The sequence below is a fragment of the Aquarana catesbeiana genome, linkage group LG04 (genome assembly GCF_042186555.1).
Source record: "Aquarana catesbeiana isolate 2022-GZ linkage group LG04, ASM4218655v1, whole genome shotgun sequence".
Lineage (NCBI taxonomy): Eukaryota > Metazoa > Chordata > Amphibia > Anura > Ranidae > Aquarana > Aquarana catesbeiana.
In genome coordinates this window covers 60,736,292-60,761,272 of record NC_133327.1, presented here as the reverse complement: position 1 = coordinate 60,761,272, position 24,981 = coordinate 60,736,292, and the positions used below count along the sequence as shown (strand labels likewise).

At 42.4% G+C, this 24,981-nt stretch overlaps 1 protein-coding gene across 2 annotated transcripts in view; it reads left to right on the top strand.

Moving 5' to 3' along the window:
* Positions 1-24,981, top strand: part of LOC141139289 (24-hydroxycholesterol 7-alpha-hydroxylase-like) — a 224,264-nt gene that overhangs the window by 58,244 nt on the left and 141,039 nt on the right. The window contains exon 4 of one of the 2 annotated variants that reach the window (XM_073625253.1): positions 20,797-20,946. The exons of the other annotated variant lie outside the window; for it this stretch is intronic. Coding sequence (XP_073481354.1) covers positions 20,797-20,946 — 150 coding nt within the window. The remainder of the gene's footprint in view (positions 1-20,796; positions 20,947-24,981) is intronic. 2 annotated transcript variants of the gene reach the window in all.

The window sequence follows — 24,981 nt, the reverse complement described above, 5'->3', positions numbered from 1 at the left end:
TAGTCCCTGCACTACTTTGGTCCCACTTTGATGCGACTTGAGGTCCATAGATACAGGCATTGCTTCAAATCGCGGTAAAAAGTCGCGGTAAAATATCGCGGCAAAATCGCGCGACTTTGGGGACGCACTAGTGGAAACATAGCCTAAAATACCTTCAACAATACCACGCTTATTTCTGGTATGGTTTCTAATATTCCAAACCATCTTTCAATACCCAATTCCATATTAACCAAATGTCCTTGACATTGTGGAAATCTTGTAGAAATTTTCCTTTCTGAAAAATTAAAGTTCCACAAACTTTCCCTTTCTCAAAAGAGTTCTGGATTGTAAATGGTTAATCTGAAATGGATTTGACAGGACACTTTTCTTATTAATACATGGAGTTTTCCTTGGAGATATTACAATAACACTTGCGTTAGCACATTTCACCGGATAATTTCCTATTGATATGTAACATTCATATATACCAGTATCATTCAAAGATACACTCATTTGTTGATAAACAAATGTATTTTTGATCCAATTCACACTACCAAAAATTCCTTTATGAATTATGATAGTAGAACTGTGAGGAAAACTACCCAAAAATTCACCATTCTTTTTCCAAGTTAGCAATGAATTTTGAGGTAAATATATTTTTGTATTACATATCAAATGCAAAGTATCTTTGTCTTCAATAATTTTTAAAGATTGTGGAAAAATAATTTCTGTACAATCATATCGACTACAGAAATACTAATTTTAACACTTATTTGAGTTAATTTTCTTGTTACTTTAAAATCCCATGTTCTTACAACGTCCCCTTTTTCATCTCCAATTACCGTATTTATCGGCGTATAACACACCTTTTTTCCCTTAAAATCAGGGGAAAATCGTGTGTGCGTGTTATACGCAGTTCCCCTGCCGATTGTGAGCCTTTTGGCCACTCTCGGCGGCTTTCTGCTTTTTGCGGCGGCTTTCGGCCATTCTCGGCGGCTCTCGGCAGCTTTCGCCCATTCGCGGCGGCTCTCACAGTCCCGCGTGAGCCGCCGAAAGCCGCCGAGAATGGCGGCGCCATTTTCAAACTACAGATTTCTGCAAACGAAGGGCAAGGCTACAGATGGACACTGACAAGGCTGCAATGGGGGACAAGATTACAGATGGACACTGACAAGGCTGCAATGGGGGACAAGGCTGCAATGGGGGACAATGCTGCAATGGGGGACAGGGCTGCAATAAGGGACAAGGCTACAGATGGACACTGACAAGGTTGCAGATGGACACTGATGAGGCTGCATTGATGGGCATTTAAATGTAAGTTTTTTTCCTTAAACTTCCCTCCTAAAAGTTTTTTTCCTTAAAATTCCCTCCTAAACTTGGGGTGCGTGTTATACGCCGGCGCGTGTTATACGCCGATAAATACGGTATATTTAAATGTTCTGGATCTAATATTTTTACGAAACTTTGAAAAAGGTAATAAAATTGATCTAAGGGATAAAGTATTTTCCCAGATCTTGACATAATATTTGTAACATCTCCAGACCAAATTGTTGAGTCATTACCTTTTAACCACTTCCCTACCCGCCCATAGTCATATGACGTCCACAGATGGGATCTCCCATCCTGGGTGGCCGTCATATGACGTCCTGGGATTCCCAGCCGTCTAGGGGGCGCGCGCGCCCGCCGCATTCCTCGGGACCCGGTGCGTGTGCCCGGCGGCCGCGATGTCCGCCGGGCACCCGCGATTGCCCGTTAACCGGGCCGGCATGTGGATCTGTGTGTGTAAACACACAGATCCACAGCCTGTCAGCTCTGAGGAGAGCGATCTGTGTTCCCAGACCGGAGGAACACAGATCGGTCTCCTCCCCTAGTGCGTCCCCTCCCCCTTCAGTTAGAATCATTCCCTAGGAAACATATTAACCCCTCCCCGCCCCCTAGTGGTTAACCCCTTCACTGCCTGTCACATTTACACAGTAATCAATGCAATTTTATAGCATTGATCGCTGTATAAATGTGATTGGTCCCAAAAATGTGTCAAAAGTGTCCGATGTGTCCGCCATAATGTCGCAGTCACCAAAAAAAATCGCGATCTCCGCTAAAAAAAATTAAAAAATATTTTTTTTTTAAAAATGCCATAATTTTGTAGACGCTATAACTTTTGCGCAAACCAATCAATATACGGTAATTGCGATTTTTTTTTTTACCAAAAATATGTAGGAGAATACGTATCGGCCTAAACTGAGGAAAAAATGTGTTTTAAAAAAAAAAAATTGGGATATTTATTATAGCAAAAAGTAAAAAATATTGTGTTTTTTTCAAAATTGTCGCTCTTCTTTTGTTTATAGCGCAAAAAATAAAAACCGCAGAGGCGATCAAATACCACCAAAAAAAAGCTCTATTTGTGGTGAAAAAAAGGACGTCAATTTCTTTTGGGTACAACGTCGCACGACCGCGCAATTGACGTTTAAAGTGCGACAGTGCTGAAAACTAAAAATTGGCCTGGGAAGGAAGGGAGTGAAATTGCCCGGTATTGAACCGGTTAAATATATAGACCAGAAACTCCTCCACAATATATTACATTCACAAGTTCCGGTTTTGTTGTTTAGTCTATAAGATCCCTGCATTTTAACAAAATTGTTTTGGATTCTATTTTAACGTTGACTTCAATATTATTGCTATGAATGAAATACAATTGCATACAGGAATCATATCCCTGTCTTACGCATACATATTCATACAAATCTTCTGCTGTATTAATATCAACATATCTAAAATCATGATGTCACTCATGTGTATTAATATCAATATCTTTACCATTTTTGTCCTCTGTATTGATATCGGTGTTTTTATCATTTTTGTCATCTGTATTGACATCAATGTCTACATCTCTTTTGTTTCTGAATAATGTAATGTCTTTGTTGTGTAATTCTTCAATCCTGTTAATCTCTGCATAGCTGGAACAGTTTGTGATATATTAAAAAACTAGAAAAAACACATATGTGAGAGTACCCGGGGCTGCATAACCCAAAAAAAGGATACAAAAAAATCGAGAATTTCCCCAAGGGGTTTTTTAAGCAGCAAGACATTAAGTAATGATATAAGAATGGAGCAGATCAGAAATTCAAGATAGATTCAAATATGCAATAGGTTTATTATAAAATACAAACTCTGGTTCACGTTTAACAAACAACAACATAAACATCACTCATGGCCAAGAGGCCCCCAGGAGAACATATATCCAGTTACGTATAATTTTTTTTTTTTTCGACCACCTCAGTTACCTTGATTCAGAGACATCTTTCAGATTGATGGTCATATTTGTCTCTTGCCGAGTCACATCATTGTGGCCATTCAGATTTTTCTCTTAATTTATACATTCAGTATGTAAGATTACAGTTATACAAAAGTGTGACATAAAGGAAACGGGAAAAAGAAAAAAAAAAGATCACACCCGCCATATATGTCCCGGCCAGCCTGCCACGCAATCTTTTACTGTTTACATATATGGCAGTATTTTTCTTTACTTTTTCCAAACTGCCCAAACTAGTGAACCCCACCCCCACCCCCTCCCCCCATTAACCTGCGCTCACTATTCCGATGCACGCCTTATATCTAGCTATTATTTTTTCCCTTATTCTCTCTTAACTTCGGGTCTCTAGACTATGGTGCAACATCTCTGCCTTGGTGAAGAGACAATTGCCCTCGGCACTAAAGTAACACTGGAAAAGAGCATGGCATTGCTTGGACCCATGGGTTCCATAGTTTCACGAACGTTTTATAATTGCCTAGCCTTATATAGAATGTCCTTTCGCTCCATATTGTGGAGTTAACCGTTCCGACCCAAACTTCCGGGGTTGGAGGTGTGCTTGATTGCCATGCTTGTGCAATTAATTTTCTAGCTTGAAACAAGCATCTTGCTATCGCTACGGCTGTACTTCTATCCCTCAATCCACTACTGACGTAGCCCAGCACACAGATTTTGGGATCGGGCTTTAAGTCCACTCTAAACGTAGCATTTATTTTCTTTATAATCTCAGTCCAGTACCTTACTAGTTTTGGGCACCTCCAAACCATGTGAATTAGGTCACCTGTTCCTCTGCATCTAGGGCACTCATCATTGATTCTACGGCCAAACATAAACAGCCTTTTTGGTGTGTGGTAAGATCTGTGTAACAGCATCAAGTGGGAGGCTTTTTGTGAGGGAGAGACCGACACCTCTGATCCAAACTCAAGAATCCTCTCCCATTGCTCGTCCCTTATCTCCCCCACGTCGGCCGCCCATTTACCCCTTCCCCCTGATAGGCCTGCCTTCGTGTTTCCTCTCTTTGTTAATTGGGAGTATATCTCTGAAATTAAGCCTTTGGTGGTCTCTGATTTAATTATTGTCTGTAGGAGTGGGGTCCTACACCATACTGGGGGTTGCCTACTAAACTGCATGCTAAGAGCATGCCTGATCTGCAAGTAACTGTAGAATACCTGGTTTGGTATCCCATACTCGTGTCTTAGGTCCTCAAAGGATTTCAGAGTATCCCCTTCATATAGTTGTATCAACCAGCTTATCCCACAACTTTCCCACGATCTATTCCTATCTACTGTTGATAGTTCATGCAATCGCTTATTATTCCACAATGGCGCATGTTCTGATATTCCTTTATACCCCATTGTTTTCTTAGCTGCCTGCCAGACCCTGGTGATCATTTTAAATGTCGGGATTTCTCCTTGTAGCGAGTCTGCCTCCAGTGCTCCCACTAATGAGCTGTGCGGATTCCCCTGTAGAATGATTTTAACGTTATTGTTTCCCCCTCTCTCAGTGGCACATCCTCCCAATTGTTGTAGCTGGGCTGCCAAATAGTACATAAATGGTTGTGGAACCCCCAGTCCCCCCTCCGTGTCGGGGCGCTGCAGTTTTTGTAGGCCGATCCTAGCCTGCCCTTTTTTCCATATTAATTCCCTAAAAAGGGATTGAATCTTTTGAAACCACTTCCCTCCAATCCAAACTGGGGAATTATGAAGTAGGTATAACAACTGCGGCATCCAGACCATTTTTATCAAATTGGCTCAGCCCGCCACAGACAAGGGGAGTCTGTTCCAAATATCACGTTTCCTCTTAAATTTTAGTAAGAGGGGGATCAAGTTATCCTTGATAAACGTACCGGGGTCCTTAGACAGCACCACACCAAGGTATTTCATTTTCTCTGTGATCTTCAGGTGAGGCAGACACATTGGAGTGGAGTTGGCCACTGAATCTACCGGTAGAAGCGATGACTTCTCCCAGTTGATAACTAATCCCGAAAACTTTCCAAAATCCTCTACCAGATGCATCACTTTCTCCAACGAGGAGGTCGTGTCCCCCAGGAAAAATATGATATCATCTGCAAAAAGTGCTATTCTCTCTTCTCTCCCTTTTCTTTGAAATCCCTGTATTTCCGTAGATGATCTCACTGCTCCCGCTAATGGTTCCATGGCCAGCACAAACAACAAAGGGGATAAGGGACATCCCTGTCTTGTCCCTCTTTCGAGGGGAAAGCTTTCCGAGTATTCACCGTTTATCTTGAGCCTTGCCCTTGGATGGTTGTACAAAATTTTTAGCCAGTTAATAAATACAGGACCGAATCCAAACCTCTCTAGCACCCTCCAGAGGTATTCCCACGCTAGGCTATCAAAAGCCTTAACAGCATCCAGAGACAGTATGGCTCTGGATCCCACATTCTCTGTTGGTACCTGTAGGTTCAGATAAGCTCTTCTGATGTTTGTACTGGTGGACCGACCGGGGATAAACCCCGATTGGTCCGGGTGCACCAGTTTGTCAATACATTTATTTAGCCTGGATGCCAGCACCCTTGCGATGATCTTGACATCTGTGCACAGCAGTGATATTGGTCTATATGAAGAAACTTCCGATTGATCTTTCCCCTCCTTTGGGATCACTACTATATCAGCCTCTGACATTGATAAGGGCAACCTACCATCCCTGGTCGTCTGTTCTAGCACTTTTAGGAGCTCCGGGAGCAGAATCTCCCCATATTTCCTATAAATCTCCAGTGGTAGCCCGTCCGGGCCCGGAGATTTCTGACCTGACAATTCTGCAACTGCCTTTTGTAGCTCCTCCAGGGTCAGAGGGGAATCCGCCTCGCTTCTATCCCTCTCCGAGAGTATGGGCAGGTCTACTCCCTCCAAAAACCTGTCCATCTCGCGCTGGTTCAAGCCCTGGCGGGACCGGTACAGGTCTCTATAAAATATGGAGAAAGTTTCTAAAACCTCGACCGGGTCAGATGTAATGTTTCCAGTCGATGATTTAATTGAGGAGATAGTTGGTGAGAATAGATTGGACCTAATTAAAAGGGCGAGCATCCGGCCTACTTTCTCTCCCTCCCCAAAATAATTTTGTTTCTGGAAAAGTCTCTTGTTCTCTACTCTTCTGTTGATTACCTCCTTATACTCTTGTTGTTTGTTGAGCCAAATCTCCTGTTTTTCTGGGGTTGGGTCTAACACATACTGCACTTCTGCTTCCATGGCTTCCCTGCTGGCCCTCGCCTCCCAGTCCCTTGATGTTTTTTTTGCCATGGCGACCTGCTGATGTAGTAGTCCCCTAAGGTATGCTTTTAGGGTGTCCCACACCACTCCTACCGGTGCTGTGCCTGAGTTAAATGTTACAAACTCTTTTAACTTAGAGGATATTTCTGTTGGACTACTGATCAGGTCCAGCCATAGTGGGTTTATTGTCCACCTCTTCTGACTGGTTCCGATGCTTAGATTTAGAGTCAAAGTCAGGGGTGAGTGGTCCGATATTCCCCTCGGTCTGTATTCTATATTTCCTATTAATCGCAAGGCTTCATTATTACCCACTGCCATGTCTATGCGCAAGAGAGTAGAATATGACCCTGAGTGGCAGGAATACTGCCGAATGTTTGGATTATGAGATCTCCACAGATCACGCCATCCAATCTCTACAAGCAGTTGGGCTAATCGCCCCTCTGGTACTCTTTCCGCGCGGGACACAGGCGGAAATCGATCCATGCTGCTATCTAAAACTGCATTAAAATCGCCCACCGCTATTATAGGAATACCCACCATACCATCCACAAACTCCAACAGATCCAGCATGATCTCTGTTTTAAACGGAGGAGGGATATAAACATTTGCTATCACCAGAGGTCTATTTTCCACAACACAACTCAGAAAAACATACCTTCCCAACGTGTCTATCCTAGCTTCCCTGCAGGAAAATTAGGTACCTCTCCTCACCAAGATACTCACCCCTCTTGAATAAGAGGTATGAACCGAGTGATACTGTTCTTGGAATTTGTTGCTCCGAACATATAATTTAGTCTCGTTAGTGAGGTGGGTTTCCTGCAGGCAAACCAGTTCGACACCATAATTTTCCATCACCAAAAATACAGCTGCCCTCTTGACAGGGTCACTCATACCCCTAATATTCCACGAGCCTATTTTTAAGGTTTTAAATGGCATTTACAAAAAAAGGAAAAAAGGAAAAGAAAAAAAATAACTAACCCCTCAAAAAAATAAGAGCAATTCATTTGTGCAATTGTGTCTACAGAACTTGCCATAGTCTCTGTGGTTATATTAAAAATAAGAAAAGAGAAAAATAAGGTGAGGGGGTGAGGGCCCCCACGTCCAGGGACCGCTCCGCCCCCTCCTCCAGTGTTATTTAATTGTAAATGTAAACAACATGTGCAAATGTGCTTTATTTTTGTAGACCCTCTCCCCCTGAATACGTGTGCCTTTCGTTCACCACAGTATCTTACCCCATAATTTATTGTGCACCCCCCTCCCCTCCCTCTATTTAACCTACCCCCCTCCCCCCCCCCCAACTTTAACCTGACCCATCCCCCCTTTCCCCACCCCTTTTCGTGTCTCCCCCTCCTGCCTAGCTAGGCCAGCCCTGAGGGCTGTACATGTGACCGTTTTACTCCCTTCCAACCATTCAAAAAAAAAAAAAAAAAAACTCCTCACTCATATACTGACCAAGTGCATCGTGACACACTTCCAAACTCCTCCCCCCCTCCCCCAACCCAATTCCAAAACATCAGATCGATACTAAAAGTGTATAAGCCTAGTAAAACCACATTCTTCATCCGTACTTCCATCCATCACGCCCCCCCGTGCCATCCGCTATATGATGATAAAATAAAAAAAAAAAAAAAAAAAAAGACAAAAAAAGGAAACCAAAACAAAATAAAGCATAATGATTTAACCAGCCTTATAGAACCCCTAGCTCTGTAAAGTCGTTTTGTTGTCTTCGAGCCATTTTGTTGCCCCTGCCGTTGTGTCAAAGAAATGAGTGGCCCCTAGGGCAGTAATGCGCAAGCGTGCCGGATACAACAGGGCATATTCTACTTTATAGTCCCGTAGTTTGTGCTTAATGTCCCTAAATTCGGCCCTTCGTTTCTGCAGGTCTGGGGAGTAGTCGGGGAAAAATAAAATTTTTGCCCCGTTGTGTGAAACATCCCCTTTCTCTCTAGCCCTGCGCATCAATGTGGCCTTATCCCTGTAGTTGAGGAGTTTCATAATTATTGGTCTGGGGTATCCTCCTGGTGGCGGGGGCCTAGTTGGCACTCTGTGGGCTCTTTCAATGGAAAAGAGGTGCGAAAAGGTTTCCGTCCCGAATGTTCCCCTAAGCCACTTCTCCATAAACTCTTCGGGGTGGGGACCCTCACACCGCTCCGGTAAGCCTACCACCCGTACGTTGTTCCTGCGAGACCTATTTTCCATTTCCTCCATCTTAGCTTTATGCAGGTCAACCTGCGTTTTCATTGCTTTAAGCTCTTGCTTCAGTGGGGCCAGATCATCCTCAACCTGGCTCATCCTCTCCTCTAGAATAGTTGTTCTAGCAGCAGTCCTTTGTAATTCTTGGCTTACTGTAATTAGCTCTTCATTTAACCCCTTCAGCTGGTCGCACAGTTCACTTAGGGAGGCTTTACAGGAATTAACAGCGCATAGGACATCTTTCAATGTAGGCTCCGCTGTTAAAGATATATTTTGCTCGATGGCAATGCTAGTTGCCATTCCCAAGGGTTCGCCCGCAGAGCCTTTATTGCTCACGGTTTTTGTTGTGTGTGTTACCGTCGGCCCTTTTCCTAAGCTCTTCCTGTCCCCAGAGCCCCCCACTTGAGATTTCTCCTGCTGGTGGGAGGTGCTTTTAGATGGTGATAAGGTCGAGGGATGCGCAAACTTTTCCAACTTGGCCGCTGCTGCTGCCTGGTTCCCCTTTTCTTTTGATGTACGAGTGATTTGAGAACTAGTATTCTCGTGCGGCTGCGGCTCCTCTCCTTTTTTTCTAGTCATGGCTTGTTATATAATCCAAAGGAGGACAATTATGGGGTTTTAACGGCTCATCAAGTTAGCCTTTCCCTTCCTTTTCTCAGATCAAAATAGTAATAATAATAATAACACAGTCCCAGTTATATTTTTCTAATGTTTGGTTGCAAGCAGGACTAGCACCCGGCCTAGTATAATGGACAATTCCGTATTATCAAGCTGTTATTTCTCTGCCATAAATAAACATTTGCTTTAAATGTGTATACCAGCTTCAGCCAGCAGGGTGTTCCTCTCCCCCACAAGGATAAGCCACCTTTTAATCACAGGATAGGTTGCCTGGACCTCAACCCCACTGCTTCAGGCAGTAATTCAGCCCCCAGTGAGAGAGAGAGAAGAAAAGCAGAGACAGTCCGCCTCCTGTGTAGTGCTCAATACCTTAGTACTGCCAGGCTACCTGGGCAGTGCAGGGACGTTCCCCACTGGTCGCTTCTTCCACTGTCAATGAACGCCGCCGGAGCCTCTAGCGTCGGAGCCGTCGCCCCGGCAACCCTGCCAAACATGGCCGGCGTCTTACGCTCTCCTCGCCGCTCCTCGCCGCTCCAAAGAGGGGGTCGTTGGCGCCGCTGTCCAAACAGTAGCGACGGCGTTCCAGCGGCACCTGCAGGCACAGGCAAGATTGAGGGGAGCCAGGCAGCTAGACGAGCCCCAGACTCTGCAGCGAACGAGAAGTGCTTCCGGCTGGGCTTAATCTGCCAGGCTGGTGCGGGTGGTCACGGAGGCATCAGGCCAGAGGGAGACCGCTAGCACCGCCTCTCACTCTGGCATCCGGTCACGCCCCCCCCACGTATACAAATTTAATATCCACATGAATACCCCAATGCATTTCGACCCAATCTGGTCTTCTTCAGGGGCATTTAGATTCTAAGGAAATATATCAAAATAAAATTGACTTAAAACTTTGGTCAATATACAAAGCATTTTTACAACATTTTAAATTGTGCAGAAAAATGTCTCATCATATTTATGGAGGTATATTTACCTTAAGTAGATGATAAAGTGAGGATGCATCACACAAACCAGGTTGTTAAAAACATTCAAGTTCAGAGATCCCAATGACCACGCATACCCCCTCCGCGCCCTCCAGGCGCATCCACAGTCCATCGGACTTGCAAGGGGCCACACACTTGGAACAGGAGGAGAGGACGGGGGGCAAGGCACCTGCAATTAGGTATTGAAAGACTGTATTATTTGGGTATTCTAAAAATATCTAGTGCAGTTAAGCGACTTCAGACTGGCCTGTACTGCAGCAAAATGTTAACTCATATTGATTGGACCTATTAATTTTAATGTATGATTTAATCATGGGTTGGATAGATTATAGTTTAATTAGGATTAGTATAAATGGAATATATTGAATGGAAATATAATAAATGGAATATAATGCCCGATTTAATCAAAATGTGAAAGTGAGTGTACTGGGTGTGCAACATGTGATGATAACAAATGTGTGGGAATGATATAAAAACATGTTGCAAAACACTAAAAAATAATGTGGGAAAACAAAAAAGGTGTTGATGACAAACCAAAAACTGATGAAAACTTTGAAGTGTATGTTAAGTGCCTATAACGGTGAAAAAATCCATGTATTAGTGCCTATGACTGTGAAAGAATCCATGTATTGGTTAGGCTGAACAAAATAAAGAGTGTATTGAGGTTGGGTGCAAGTGTTGAGGTATTGGCAAAACCATGTATGTTGCAATAATAAGGAAGTGAAGTAGCTGTACTAAATAGTAATAGTAGAGAGCCCAAAGAGGGAAAAGTGTGGGTAAATAATCAATTCACAGAAGTACTGATGTCAGCCAGTCTAGTATGTTCAAAGCGCTGCACTTACCTAGTGCTAACTTCATCTAGTGTGTAATGGCGGCATTCCCGAGATCACCTCAGGATCATCTGGGAACTGCCAATTTGTATTGTCTCAAAGGATTGCCTACAAGTTGCAGGTGTCAGACTCCTCCCCGTCACAAACTCCCCCACACGTCCGCACTGCTAATCCTGCGGCATCTGTGTGGCCCCCTCGGCGTTCCGTAAGGCGTGAGCCCTGGCGTGAGCCGTCACCTCTGACGCAATTGCGTGACGTCACACGCGTGTGTGGGATGACCCGCACACGCGTGACGTCACCGACAGTCCAGCGGTGATCACAGAACGCCGCCGGCACGAAGTAGGCTCCCCACAGTGGCCCTGGCAAAGGGGCCTATCTGTGGGAAACACAATGGGGAGAACCACAAAATTAATTGTGTCTCTCCTCACGTGCCGGGAAGCCAGAAGTAAAGGGGAACACTCACCCAGTGACACGGAGTGGGAGGCGATGGTTTATGGGAAATGAACACTGCATGCCAAAACATGATGTTAGAAAAAACATATGAAATTAAATGCATAAAAGTGTTGATTTGATCTAGTCATATGTGTATATATATTATCATCTACTTAATGGTAAATATACCTCCATAAATATGATGAGACATTTTTCTGCACAAATTAAAATGTTGTAAAAATGCTTTGTATATTGACCAAAGTTTTAAGTCGATTTTATTTTGATATATTTCCCTAGAATCTAAATGCCCCTGAAGAAGACCAGATTGGGTCGAAATGCATCGGGATATTCATGTGGATATTAAATTTGTATACGTAACTGGATATATGTTCTCCTGGGGGCCTCTTGGCCATGAGTGATGTTTATGTTGTTGTTTAACGTGAACCAGAGTTTGTATTTTATAATAAACCTATTGCATATTTGAATCTATCTTGAATTTCTGATCTGCTCCATTCTTATATCATTACTTAATGTCTTGCTGCTTAAAAAACCCCATTGGGGAAATTCTCGATTTGATTAGTTTGTGATATATTTTACCACGGATAAAATTGTCACTAGAGAAAAGATGAATTCTATAAGTCTTCTCTCTTTAAAACCTTTCTTTTGTTGAGCTGACATCTTTTCTTCTCTTTGGAATCCACAGTTTCTCCAGGTTAGATTTTTATAATTATTTCCTGTAAAAAGAAATGCAGCATCATTATCTTGGAATATAAAGTTTGCATTGATCAGTGTTTCACGTGATCACGTTTTGTGTTGTCTACGTGCATTTTTCACTGAACTAAGAGGTCTTTGTACCTGTACCATTACCCCTTGAACATCCAAGATGTCAAATAGGCCTTCCAAATTACTTTGCCACGGTCCACTTTTCCTGAAACGTTTTAGCTGACCTCCTTTCTCAAACTTAGAAATGTGTGGAGGGACCATTTTTTTTGCACACAAGTAGCTGCATGTGGCAAAATGCTGTTCAAATTGTCCTGTAACATCTGCAACCTATTTTACTTCTCTATTGCCTCCCTTTGGGGTGTAGACAAAAGAGGTTCATGGGGAAACACAAGTGGCATTTTCCTTCCTGTCATTAGTTCAAAAGGAGAATACTTTGTAGCAGCAGAAATTGTGCTTCTTACACCCATTAAAATGAACATCAACCCAAGTATTTCCTCTGTCAAACAACATTTTTGCAATTCTAGATTTAATAGTCCTATTCATCCGTTCAACAATTCCTGCAGACTGGATGAATGAATGAATGACTTGTATAGTGCTACCTATGCGAACTGAATCACCTCAGGGCGCTTTTTGCTGCCGGTGTCCATCTGCGGTATAGCGCGGTCCTTTGCTCCGTGGGGTTCCGAAGCTCTTACAAACACATACAACATACACATATTTTTGGCCAATTTTTTCGAGAGGATCTAATTAACCTACCAGCATGTCTTTGGAGTGTGGGAGGAAACCGGAGTACCCGGAGGAAACCCACGCAGGCACAGGGAGAATATGCAAACTCCAGGAAGATGGTGTCGTGGTTGGGATTTGAACCAGCGACCCTATTGCTGCTAGGTGAACATGCTAACCACTACACCACTGTGCTGCCCTGGATGATATGGTACATGAAATCTCTGTTCTATTCCCAAAATTTTACACATTGCCTGCATGATTTTACCTGTAAAATGGGATCCTCTGTCACTACTGAGGTTTGCTGGTATACCCCAGACTGGAAAAACATGATTAATCAACATCCTAGCAGTTGTTAAAGCATCATCTTTGCGTACTGGAAGAATCTCGATCCTCTTTGAAAAAATATCAACTAAAACCAATGCAAATGTGAATCCATTTTTTCCTGTTGGTAATGGCCCTATATAATCTATTTGTATAGAAGACCAAGGTCCATCTGCTGGAGGAATTATTTGTAAAGGAGGTTTCTGACCCTTTGGTCTAGGATTCACTTGTGCACAAATTAGACAAGATTTAATTACACTGTCTACTGTCTCTTCCATTTTGTCCCAATAGAATTTCTCTTTGAGAATTTCAAGTAATTTTTGCTTACCAATGTGTCCTAAACTGTCATGGTTGAATTTAGTGAATTCCACCTGTAGGTGTTGTGGTATAACAGGACGCAGAAATCTGTCTAAGTCATGACATAAGATCCTGCTTTCACAAACAAAGGAAGATCTTATGTCGCCCGATGAAGAAGAAAAAAGTGACGTGTCCCTCTTTTGTTCCTCTGAAAATGAAGGAAACTGTGTGTCTGTTTTCTTCACAACATTAATTGAAACTGTTTCAGGTTGAATTACTAACTCTCCATGCACAGCTGCTTCCTTTGCTAATGCGTCTGCTGTCCTATTGCCTACAGATAACTCACTATTATCTTTTTTATGTGATGGAATTTTTACAATAGCATATGCAAGAGGATTACTCTCTGCAAGGTCAAAAACTGATTCTAGCGTCTCTTTCTGCACAAGAGTCTTATTGGATGAATCTACAAAATCTCTAAGTTTCCAAATAGGTAAGTAATCAGTAAGAGAACGAACAACATACGAGCTATCACTATAAATCACTAGTGAGCCTCTATTCTCTTCCTTGTCAATTGTCAATACAGTTTTTACTGCTTCAAGTTCTGCTGAAAAATGTCCTGGCAACTTGTGTTGTAGCTGAAAAATGTCCTGGCAACTTGTGTTGTATGTCAAGATTACGCTTTGGATACCAAATTGAATACCCACTGTAATAATTACCTGACATATACAATATCTCAAACCATCAACAAATACAGCTTCATCAATTTTCTCTGCCTCTCTACGAAAGAGAGGAGAAAGTATTTAATGGACTTCACACAAACATTCATGTTCTAGCCCATTGTATTCCATCAACTGAGGAAGGATATACCGTGTTTATCGGCGTATAACACGCACCACAAGTTTAGGAGGACATTTTAAGGAAAAAAACTTTTAGGAGGGAAGTTTAAGGAAAAAAAACTTACATTTAAATGCCCATCAATGCAGCCTCATCAGTGTTCATCTGCAGCCTTGTCCATCGTTGCAGAATGAACAGTGTCCATTTTCAGCCTTGCCCATTGTCATATGCAGCCTTGCCCAGTGCAGCCTTGCCCAGTGCCGTGTGCTGTTTGCAACATTTGTTTAAATTTGCCGCTGAGCCTGTGTACTCGGGTTGTCACACCGCCCCGCCTCCCTGCTGTTTCAGAGAGGATGAGAGGAGCGAGCGCTGCCGAAAAAGACCGAGCCGAGTGTACTGTGTACTCGGCTCGGCTTGGCTCGCAGTCCCGCCATTGGACCTTTGTTATGTCCATCATACGAGCTGGGCGGGACTGCGAGCGGAGCCGACCTGAGTACACAGTACACTCGGCTCGGTCTTTTTCGGCAGCACTCGCTCCTCTCATCCTCTCTGAAACAGCAGGGAGGCGGAGCAGCATGACTGCGAGCGGAGCCGAACACTCGGCTTGGTCTTTTTCGATGGCGCGCGCTCTTTTTCGGCAGCGCTCGCTCTTTTTTGGCTCAGACAGTGGGGATCGGCGTATAACACGCACCCACGATTTTCCCCTGATTTTAAGGGGAAAAAAGTGTGTGTTATACGCTGATAAATACGGTACTTGGCATTGTGTTCAACCTGTATTTGTTTAGGTGACAGAGCCAACAACCATTGAAAAAATCTTTGGTTGGAGACTCCAGGAACATTTTTCTCAAAAAGGAACTTCAAGGTACTATGTGGGGTTTGCAAAATCATTTTGTTAAATCCTACAATATGCTCTGTTGCTTTTACTGCATAATGTACACCCACTAATTGTCGAACACGTTCATCTAATCCCCTCTCTACTGGGTTAATTAAACGTGAAAAATACCCAAGAATTCTCTAATCTTCTCCCTGTTTCTGAAGCAAAACAGCTGAGATGGCAATCTCTGAAGCATGCACTTGCAAAGCAAATGGTGCCTGTTTATCCACTGTCGCTAATGCAGGGGCTGACTGCAAATAATTTTTCAACATTTCAAAAGCTTTTTGCTGGACTTCTGTCCAGGGACCAAATTCATTATCCTCTGTATGTTTTAACAAGTCATATAGCGGTTTCGCCTTCTCTGCCAATGACTCGATAAAATCTCTGGAAAAATTTACCAATCCCAAAAATTGCCTCAATGCTTTGAATGTTGTTGGTACAGGCAAAGATGCAATAGCCTCTATATGTTCCTGTAAAGGCTGCTTCTTCCCTGCTCCAATCAAAATTCCTAGAAATTTTACCTCTCTTTTCATGTGCTGAACTTTGCGTGTATTCAGCTTGAGACCTTCCTCTTGCAGAATTGTCAACAGTTCTGCTAGAAGAGTCAAATGCTCCTCTTCATTTTCACTTGAAAGAAGTATGTCATCTACATACTGAATTAAACAATCGGGTCTAGAGAACCTTGATAAACCATTTGCCAACACCTGATGAAATATAGACGGGGAGCTATGATATCCTTGCTGAAATCTAGTAAAAACATATTGGACATTTTTATGCACAAATGAGAATTTATATTGACAACTTTTTGCCAAAGGAATTGCTTTCCTGATGACACCCTGTTCCAAAAACTCTTGAATGATCATTGAGACAGGTTCATCAGAATCTAGTGGTAATTTGTATGGCTTCATGAAATGATGATCCTTGCCCTCAATGTTAACTTCAATACCTTTAAATAAGCCAACATCCTTCTTTTTTTTACTCCAAAGTTTTTTGTGTGACTGTACCACTTGTTTTAACTTCAAATTCTCTCCTGTATCAGGCCATTTGTAATCAGTGTCAACTGTTTCTGTCAAACATATGCTTCCCATTTCTGAATAAACGTCTGGATCAATTACCACAGGCTTACGATTAGCTGAACCTTTCCAAATCACTCCATTGCCTAAATCAATAATCCACCCTCTTTGATACAAAATATCGGCTCTGATGATATTTTCAGATCCCTTACAGAACCACGTGTCTATTTCAGTTTGCAAATAACCTGGGATTTCAAAAGAAACATTTTTACACATTTTAGCTTGAGTATCACCTGTTCCATTAAACCCAACAATTGTAAAAATTGCTGCATCCGATAAAACAGGTCATTTCAAACCAGTGACACTAATCTGAGCACCTGCGTCTAAAAGAGTTCTCACTTTTTGTCCATTAATTTTAGCTTTTAAATAAGGACTACCACTCTTGTCTTGAAATATAGGGGCTACAGGAACTAAAGAGTGGTATTCTATTTCTTTTTCCTCTATCTGTCATGGAGAAGATAACAATGGCTGTCTCTCACTGCTGTCACTGGTTGAATGTGCATTCATATTCATACCAATCTCTTTTTGCTCTTTCCTCAGAGGGGCATAAGGAGAAAAAGTTTTAACTTCTTCTGTTGAAGGTGGGGCAGAAGGTTTAGTGGATACCAATCCAATTTTTTTCTCAATGTTTTTCAACTCAATATGTTTTAAATACTTCCTACACTGTGATTTATAATGGCCAAGCTTTTGACAAAAGAAACAAGTAATTGTCCTTTTATGATCAAACTGTCTTACCCTGTCGTTTCTGAAGGTGGCAGCATCGCCTACTTTAACATTAGTCTGAGTGTTTCTGTCAAAATTGCTATTCCGAATAACAGAAATGACAGAATGACAAATTACTCCTCTTCAATTGTCTTCTTACAAGATCTATAACTGAAGTTGCATCATCCAGAGTTTCTATTTGACTAGCTAACGCCATTGATGCCCTTATTAATGCAGAATTCTCATCTTCCACTGCATATACCATTTTGAATGACTTTGCAAATGTTTCACGAAAATGAAATGGATCGTTATGTATTGTTACTTTTAAAGAATCCAATATCTCAGCTGTCGGGGTTTCTTCCCCAGTAATACACATTGACAGATGTCACAATCTGTCAGATGCATCAGTATGAACTTCAGTTCCATAATTATCAAGATAGGGTGTTTTGATTAAACGTCTTGCTATATGATTAGGAACCCATAAACAGAAAATTTTATTCCTTTGCTCATCAGTCAAATTGAAACGATCAGAAAAACTTTCAAAGACATCCCCGTTGTAAAACACATCTGCTCTCAAATCATAATGCAGGACATCTTTCAAAATTTTCATCAACTGATCGTGTATTTGCAATTTAAGTTTAGACGCTCTAATAGCTTTTGTTTTCGAATGTCTCCTTCTGACAGTTCCTCTAGCTCAATATGAGATTCTGGTATTAGCGAGGATTTTGCTGCTGCTGAATGTTTTTTTTCAGCTCCCTTTGTAATTACCGAAATATGTTTGTTTTTTGAAATAGTAACATTCTGCATTTCTATTTCATTCTTTAAATGCTCAATATATGTACAAAAAGTTGCACAATTTGAACAACTAGGTTCAATGGGTACATTCTCACGTGTTTGCGTAATTTCAGTTACACTTTGACTTGCTGACTGATTCACTACACAAATCATTTGTTTTTTTGGCTCATCAAAAACCATTGTATTGAAAACCGTAACTATCTTCATTACAGTACGTAATTTTTTCTTTGTTTTAGCTAATGAGAATCTAGCCTTCAAAATTTCAGTATTTGCCTGAAAACATTGATCATACATTTCCCTCCATAAAACAGCGTTAGAGACATGTTTCGCTAAACCTTTAAATTCCAATGTACTTTCATCAGCTAATACATTTATAAAATCCATATTTCGCTACTCACCAAACATAAAACTTTTTCTGCTGGACTCTGTCAAGACTTCTGTATGTCTGAAAGTCTCCGGTCTTCACAATCAATCGATCAAATTGTCATCTAGGTTCTTTTCAATCGTTCTGAAAATTTCCTTCCGTACTCACTTTTCCCCTCTTTTCAATGGAAAAAGTGGTAAAAAAAACTTTCAAAAATTGACTAGCTGGCTGGCTGAGCCAATGTAAAAATAAGCTTAATATTGTAAAAGCTTCAAATAATGATGATTGTGAGATGGACTTCTCAATTATGTCTGAGTCAGCTTAAATCAAACTGTGTTTTATTGTACACACAAAAAATTGGAAAGTACTTACAAAAATAGTACAGAATAAATGTGTTGCTTCATATATGATTAAAAGATTCAAGTATAGTTCGTTTGTTTCAAAGATAGGAAAATAAAGTTCTTGAAACATGCAGCAGACCATGTGGTCTTTGTCTTCGTGGCTTTTAAAGATGGCAGATTAACCCTATGTATGCAGAAGAAAAGTCTGTGTGCTGAAATAGATGTTATTCAGAGAGCAGGCAAGATGCAAGAGAGCTTTCTTCATGACGCCTTATCCTTGTAAGAACTCACATCCTTTGTTTGAAAAATGCGCCCCAAACTATCCACTCGCTGAATACACCTACTATCACCTCCCCTTCACTCCCCACAAGGATGGGGGGAAAAATGTAGAAATATGAGATTTTAACATCTGTTTTACTTTAGTCTATACCAGGCTACAGGATGTGGATGAAAGCCTTTGAAGTAGTCTTAACTAAACAGCAGGATGCCATTCAGACTAATTTCAGAATGCCTCTTTCAAACAGAATATCAGTTACATAAGAATACCCCTTAGAATCATATATCATATTTACAATACCCATCAAAGTCCTGACAGTTTTCAGAAATTGAGAACTCTAGTTTAAATGTTACATCTGTTAGTTATTAACTCAAAGTCTGCCATTCGTACAATTATAATTATAGGGAATTTATACTCTGAATAATGTATAATAAAGCCAAATTAAATTTTAGATATTAAGAATATAACGATTGTTTGGCTTTCTTCCTGGACAGCCTAGAGCGAAGGCTTAAAGCTGGATTCTTGCCATGATTAACATCCGTGTTTTTTTTTGTTATATCGCCAACCCCTTTCCAGAAGTCTTGCAGCTTAATACTAGACAAGACCTAAAGATATGCAGAAACAATTTTATATGTTTCAGATTACGAGTGCCACCAGTACAGGGAGTGAGTACTGGTGACACTCGTAAGGGACATAATGGCAATAAAACAATTACAGTGCCTTGAAAAAGTATTTATACCCCTTGAAATTCCTCCTGTTCACTTTTGTATTGTTTGAAAACTCAAACTTTGATTATAAAAAAAAAAAAAAGTTCAGCTTTTAAAAAAAAAACAATGGTTTTGCACAGAGCAGCCCCAATACTCCTTCTCAGGCCCCTGCCGGTGCTCCTGGCCTCTCCCTTCTGCTGAGCCCCCCCAGAGCAAGAATCCCCCGGTAACACAAAGCTAAAATGATCATTGGTGTCAGTGGTTACTTATCTGAGAATCAGAAATTGCTCAAGGAACCCTTAGCAACCACTGGAGGACCCCTGCTTGAGAATGGTCTGCTCTAAAACCTACCGATTGCACTGATGTACTATCTTCTGTAAATGTAAAAATTTTAGTAGAGGGTTCCCTGGACCTGAAAACTATGTCATGAGTGGGCGGTAAAAAGATTGACAATGGCCAGTGTGGACAGACCCATGGTTTGTAAGGAATTACTCAGTTTTCTACTCTGTCCCTCTCTGTGAAAGAACCAAATGTGCATTTTTGTTGTATTAAGTGATTTCAACAGCTCCTCATTTATTACTTTCCTAGCTGGTAATGAGGCAGAGGCTATCAGTGGAAAATGCAGCTATCTTTGGGCTCGTTCACACTAACTTTACTCTCTAAAGAGCGATTCACGTCTGGATTACTGTTCAGACTTGCACTTGACAGGAAGTGAGGAGGCATTGTATGACCTCCTCACCGCCTGCTTTAACCCCTTGAATCTTGTACCAGCTTGCCGCAACCACATACATTGCATGTGGCTGTTGGGCAATTGCAGAACAACCCCATCCACTTCACTCGTTTTGGTGGGTGATACGTCTGCTGCAAGCGATGGGGGTTATAATTCCTGCTGTGGCTGCAAAGCAAAGCATCATGGCTGTGGAATGTGTACATCCCCAGCCGCTGCCTCTGCAGCTAAAGTGGGAGCAGTTGGCGGGGGTGGTAAAAACTGGTTTCAGCCATGGAGTTTTACCGCCCCCTCAACTGCTAGTAAGCAGTTACCAGTTCAGTGTCCATTTTGTGCTGGTCTGACTTCAGTAGAGTGAGTTCTGATTGGGTAATGTACTTCATCCCTTTACCTGTTTTATTGAATATGTCAATAAGAAAAAAGAGGAACAGTAGAAAACCAAGTTGTATCTTGTTCTCATTGACAGGCAAGTCATGTACCCCGCCGTGGTGGACAATCTCTTTGGTAAAGGAGTGTGCCCTACTACCAGGGACACAATAAATGAATTTTTAGAGCATTTCCAAACCTTTGAAGAAGGATTTGTGTATGGCTCCCAGTTTCCAGAGTGGGTTTTCAGGTAAGGACCTTTCCTTAGTAGAGTGTTAAAGGAGAAGTATGAGGGTTAACAAAACTCCCCTCAAATTGATGCACCACTGATCTCTCAGTTTTCTCTCTCCGCTCTGGGGTGAGAGCAGAGACTGTCAGTCAGTGGCTCTCTGATCTAGCCCTCCAGCACTCACTGGATCACCGCCGGGCCGGGGAGGGGAGAGAGCACCTAGCTCAGATTCCCAGTGGCACAGCAGAGAGGCTAAACCAACTGCTAGTCCAGGTATCTGGGTAAATCCCGTCTGTAATGTCGGGATTTTTCCCCAGCCTGCACTGGCTGAGTTATGTCAGTCCATTTAGCCCACTGTCGGCTGAAGCCGGGTCACAGGAGTGCAAAACGAACTGCACTCCTGTGATCTATAGAAGTACAGCCAAATTAGCTTTGGGCATACCTCTCATTTAGGCTGGGCTCACACTAGTGCAAATTGGATGTGAGTTTCCCCGCATTCAATTCGCATGACAGGAGATTGTGACCAGCTCTCTATGGAGCCGGTTCACATATCTCCGTTGCGGCTTGTACAGGAGACCTGTGTGTCTTTGGCACTGTTTCAGGTCTGATTTCAGGCAAAAATTTGAGTCTCATTAATAAGGATGAGCCGAATACCCCCCAGGTTCAGTTCACACCAGAACTTGCAAATAGGCAAAAAACTTGTTCGAACACCGTTAAAGTCTATGGGACATGAACATGAAAAACCAAAAGTGCTCATTTTAAAGGCTTATATGCATGGTATTGTCATAAAAAGTGTTTGGGGACCTGAGTCCTGCCCCAGGGGAAATGTATCAATGCAAAAAAAGTTTTAAAAACTGCCATTTGTTCGGGAGCAGTGATTTTAATAATGCTTAAAGTAAAACAATAAAAGTGAAATATTCCTTTAAATTTTGTACCTGGGGGGTTTCTATAGTATGCCTGTAAAGTGGCGCATTTTTCCCGTGTTTAGAACAGTCCCGCAGCAAAATGACATTTCTAAAGGAAAAAAGTCATTTAAAACTAATCGCGGCTGTAATGAATTGTCAGGTCTCAGCAATACAGATAAAAATCATTGAAAAAAACGACATGGGCCCCCCCAGTCCATTACCAGGTCTTTTGGGTCTGGTATGAATATTAAGGGGAACCCCGAACCAAAATGTTTAAAAAATTGCGTGGGGGTCCCCCCAAATTCCATACCAGGTCCTTCAGGTCTGGTATGGATATTAAGGGGAACCCTGCACCAATTTAAAAAAAAATGGCATAGGGGTCCCTCTCAAAATCCATACCAGACCCTTATGGTATCTATTTTAAGGGGAACCCTGCGCCAAGATGTAAAAAAAAAATGGCCTAGGGGTCCCCCCAAAAATCCATATCAGACCCTTATCCGAGCACGCAACCTGGCAGGCTGAAGGAAAAGAAGGGGGGACAAGAGAGTGCCCCCCCTCCTGAACCATACCAGGCCACATGCCCTCAACATGGGGGGATGGGTGCAGGGGAAGCTCTGCACCCCCCTACCCCAAAGCATCTTGTCCCCATGTTGATGGGGACAAGAGCCTCATCCCCACAACCCTTGCCCGGTGGTTGTGGGGGTCTGCGGGCGGGGGCTTATCAGAATCTGGAAGCCCCCTTTAACAAGGAGACCCCCAGATCCCGGTCCCCCCATGTGAATTGGTAACGGGTACATTGTACCCCTACCATTTCACCAAAAAAAATGTCAAAAATGGTACAAAAGACAGGAGACATTTTGGAACAAGTCCTTTATTAAAAAATAAAAAAAAACAAAAAAGTCCAGCAATGTCCATTCAACTTGCGCTGCCAAAAAAAACTAAAATATGCCGCAACAGCTCTGCCTCCATGGGCGTCTCCTGCTGTGACAGCTGTTATATAGCTGAGGGTGGGGCCACCCGGTAACATACGCGTGACCCCGCCCCCTCTGATGCCACGGGTGTTTCCCTGTGGCGTCAGAGGGGGGCGGGTCACCTGTTTAAGGGCAAGGTTTGCAGGGATGAGGCCTTTGTCCCTATTAACATGGGGACAAGGTGCTCTGGGGTGGGGAGATGCAGAGCCTAGTACGGTTCAGGAGGGGGGTGCTCTCTTGTCCCCTCTTCTTTTCCTGTGGCCTGCCAGGTGGTTGCGTGCTCGGATAAGGGTCTGGTATGGATTTTGAGTGGGACCCCTATGCCATTTTGTTTTTTTAATTTTGCACAGGGTTCCCCTTAATATCCATACCAGACCTGAAAGGCCTAGTATGGAATTTGGGGGGGCCCCCACACAATTTTTTATTTTTAAATTTTGGTTCGGGGTTTTTTCTGTATTGCCGAGACCCAACAATTCATTACAGCCGTGAGTAGTTTTAAATTACTTTTTTTCCTTTAGAAATGTCATTTTGCTGCGGGACTGTTCTAAACATGGGAAAAATGCGCCACTTTACAGGCATACTATAGACACCCCCCAGGTACGAATTTTAAAGGAATATGTCACTTTTATTTTTTCACTTTAAGCATTATTAAAATCACTGCTCCCGATTTTTTTTTTTTTTTTTGCATTGATACATGTCCCCTGGAGCAGGACCCAGGTCCCGAAAACAATTTTTATGACAATAGCATGCATATAAGCCTTTAAAATTAGCACTTTTGATTTTTCATGTTAATCTCCCATAGACTTTTAAACGGTGTTCCACGGCTTTCGAATTTGCCGCGACCACTGCAAATTGTTCGCTATTCGGCGAACAGGCGAAAACCCGATGTTCGAGTCGAACTTATGTTCGACTCGAACATCGGGCTCATCCGTACTCATTAGTCCCTGAAACGAAGAACAGGGACGCACCGGACCCCAGCTGTCAACCGCATCTGTCTGCAGTGTGAACCCAGCCTTTAAGCTGAAATTTAGCTGAAAAAAAGAAAAACATTCTTTAGAGAGCTAACTTACCTTTTGTGAAATATGTCCCATGTTGTAAAAATGTTAAAAATTATATAGTGTCGGCAGCTGATTGCGAAGTTCCCTCACTCCTAGTTGCTTGTACCCTTGTGATTCACTTCACAGAATTAAAAAATAAAATAAAATAATGTGCAGTGCTTATCTACTATAAATCAGATAGTAAACCATATATAACAATTTTTCTAGCAATAAATGTGGCATATTGTACCATACAAAATACACAGACCAAATACACAGATCTGAGCCCGATACGATCCAGCAATGTGCATGAGCACAATGGCTCCAGCCACTGTCGCTCTCTTCATTGGACAGATTAATATCAGCAGGAGCCATTGGCTCACGCTGCTGTCAATCAAAAGCTGTGATGTGGGGGGTGGGGACTAGTCCTGCTGTCTGTGTCAATGGACACAGCACAGGGACTCAGGTGCGGGCACGGAAAACGGATTTCCATGGGGGCACTTGATGAAGAGGAGGGGCCTGGTGTCTAGCTTGAAAGTTTAAAACACGAACAGATGTACACTCACATGATAGGGTGACTGCTACTAAGGCTGCCCAGCAATCCGACGTACGGTTTGTATATGCCGCTCCGTGCTTAGAAGTCGTGCATTCCAAGCCTCATTTTCGGTGCGGGTCAGGGGCTGGATGTCACGTCGGCATCGATCCACTTGCCTCAACGTGTTTCGCATGAAGTATGCATCATCGGGAAGTGTTGAGGCTAGTGGAGCAACCCTGACGTCACATCCGGCCCCTGACCCGCACTGAAAATGAGGCGTGGAACGCACGCCGGATTACAAGCACGGAGCGGCGTATACAAACTGTATGTCGGATTGTTGGATAGTGCTGGTCTAACAACACCCTATCATGTGAGTGTACATCTGTTCATGTTTTAAGCTAAATAAATTATCTTTTTTGGAATATTGCGCAATGATGGCTCCTGCATATCAGATATTTAGATTTTGATTCATAACAGTCGCAAAATTACAGCAATGAAGGAGCAATGAAAATAATTTTACTGTTAGGGGTCCCCACAACTTGGGAAATTTTATGAAAGGGTCACGGCAATAGGAAGGTTGAGAACCACTGCCCTAGGAGAAATGCTCT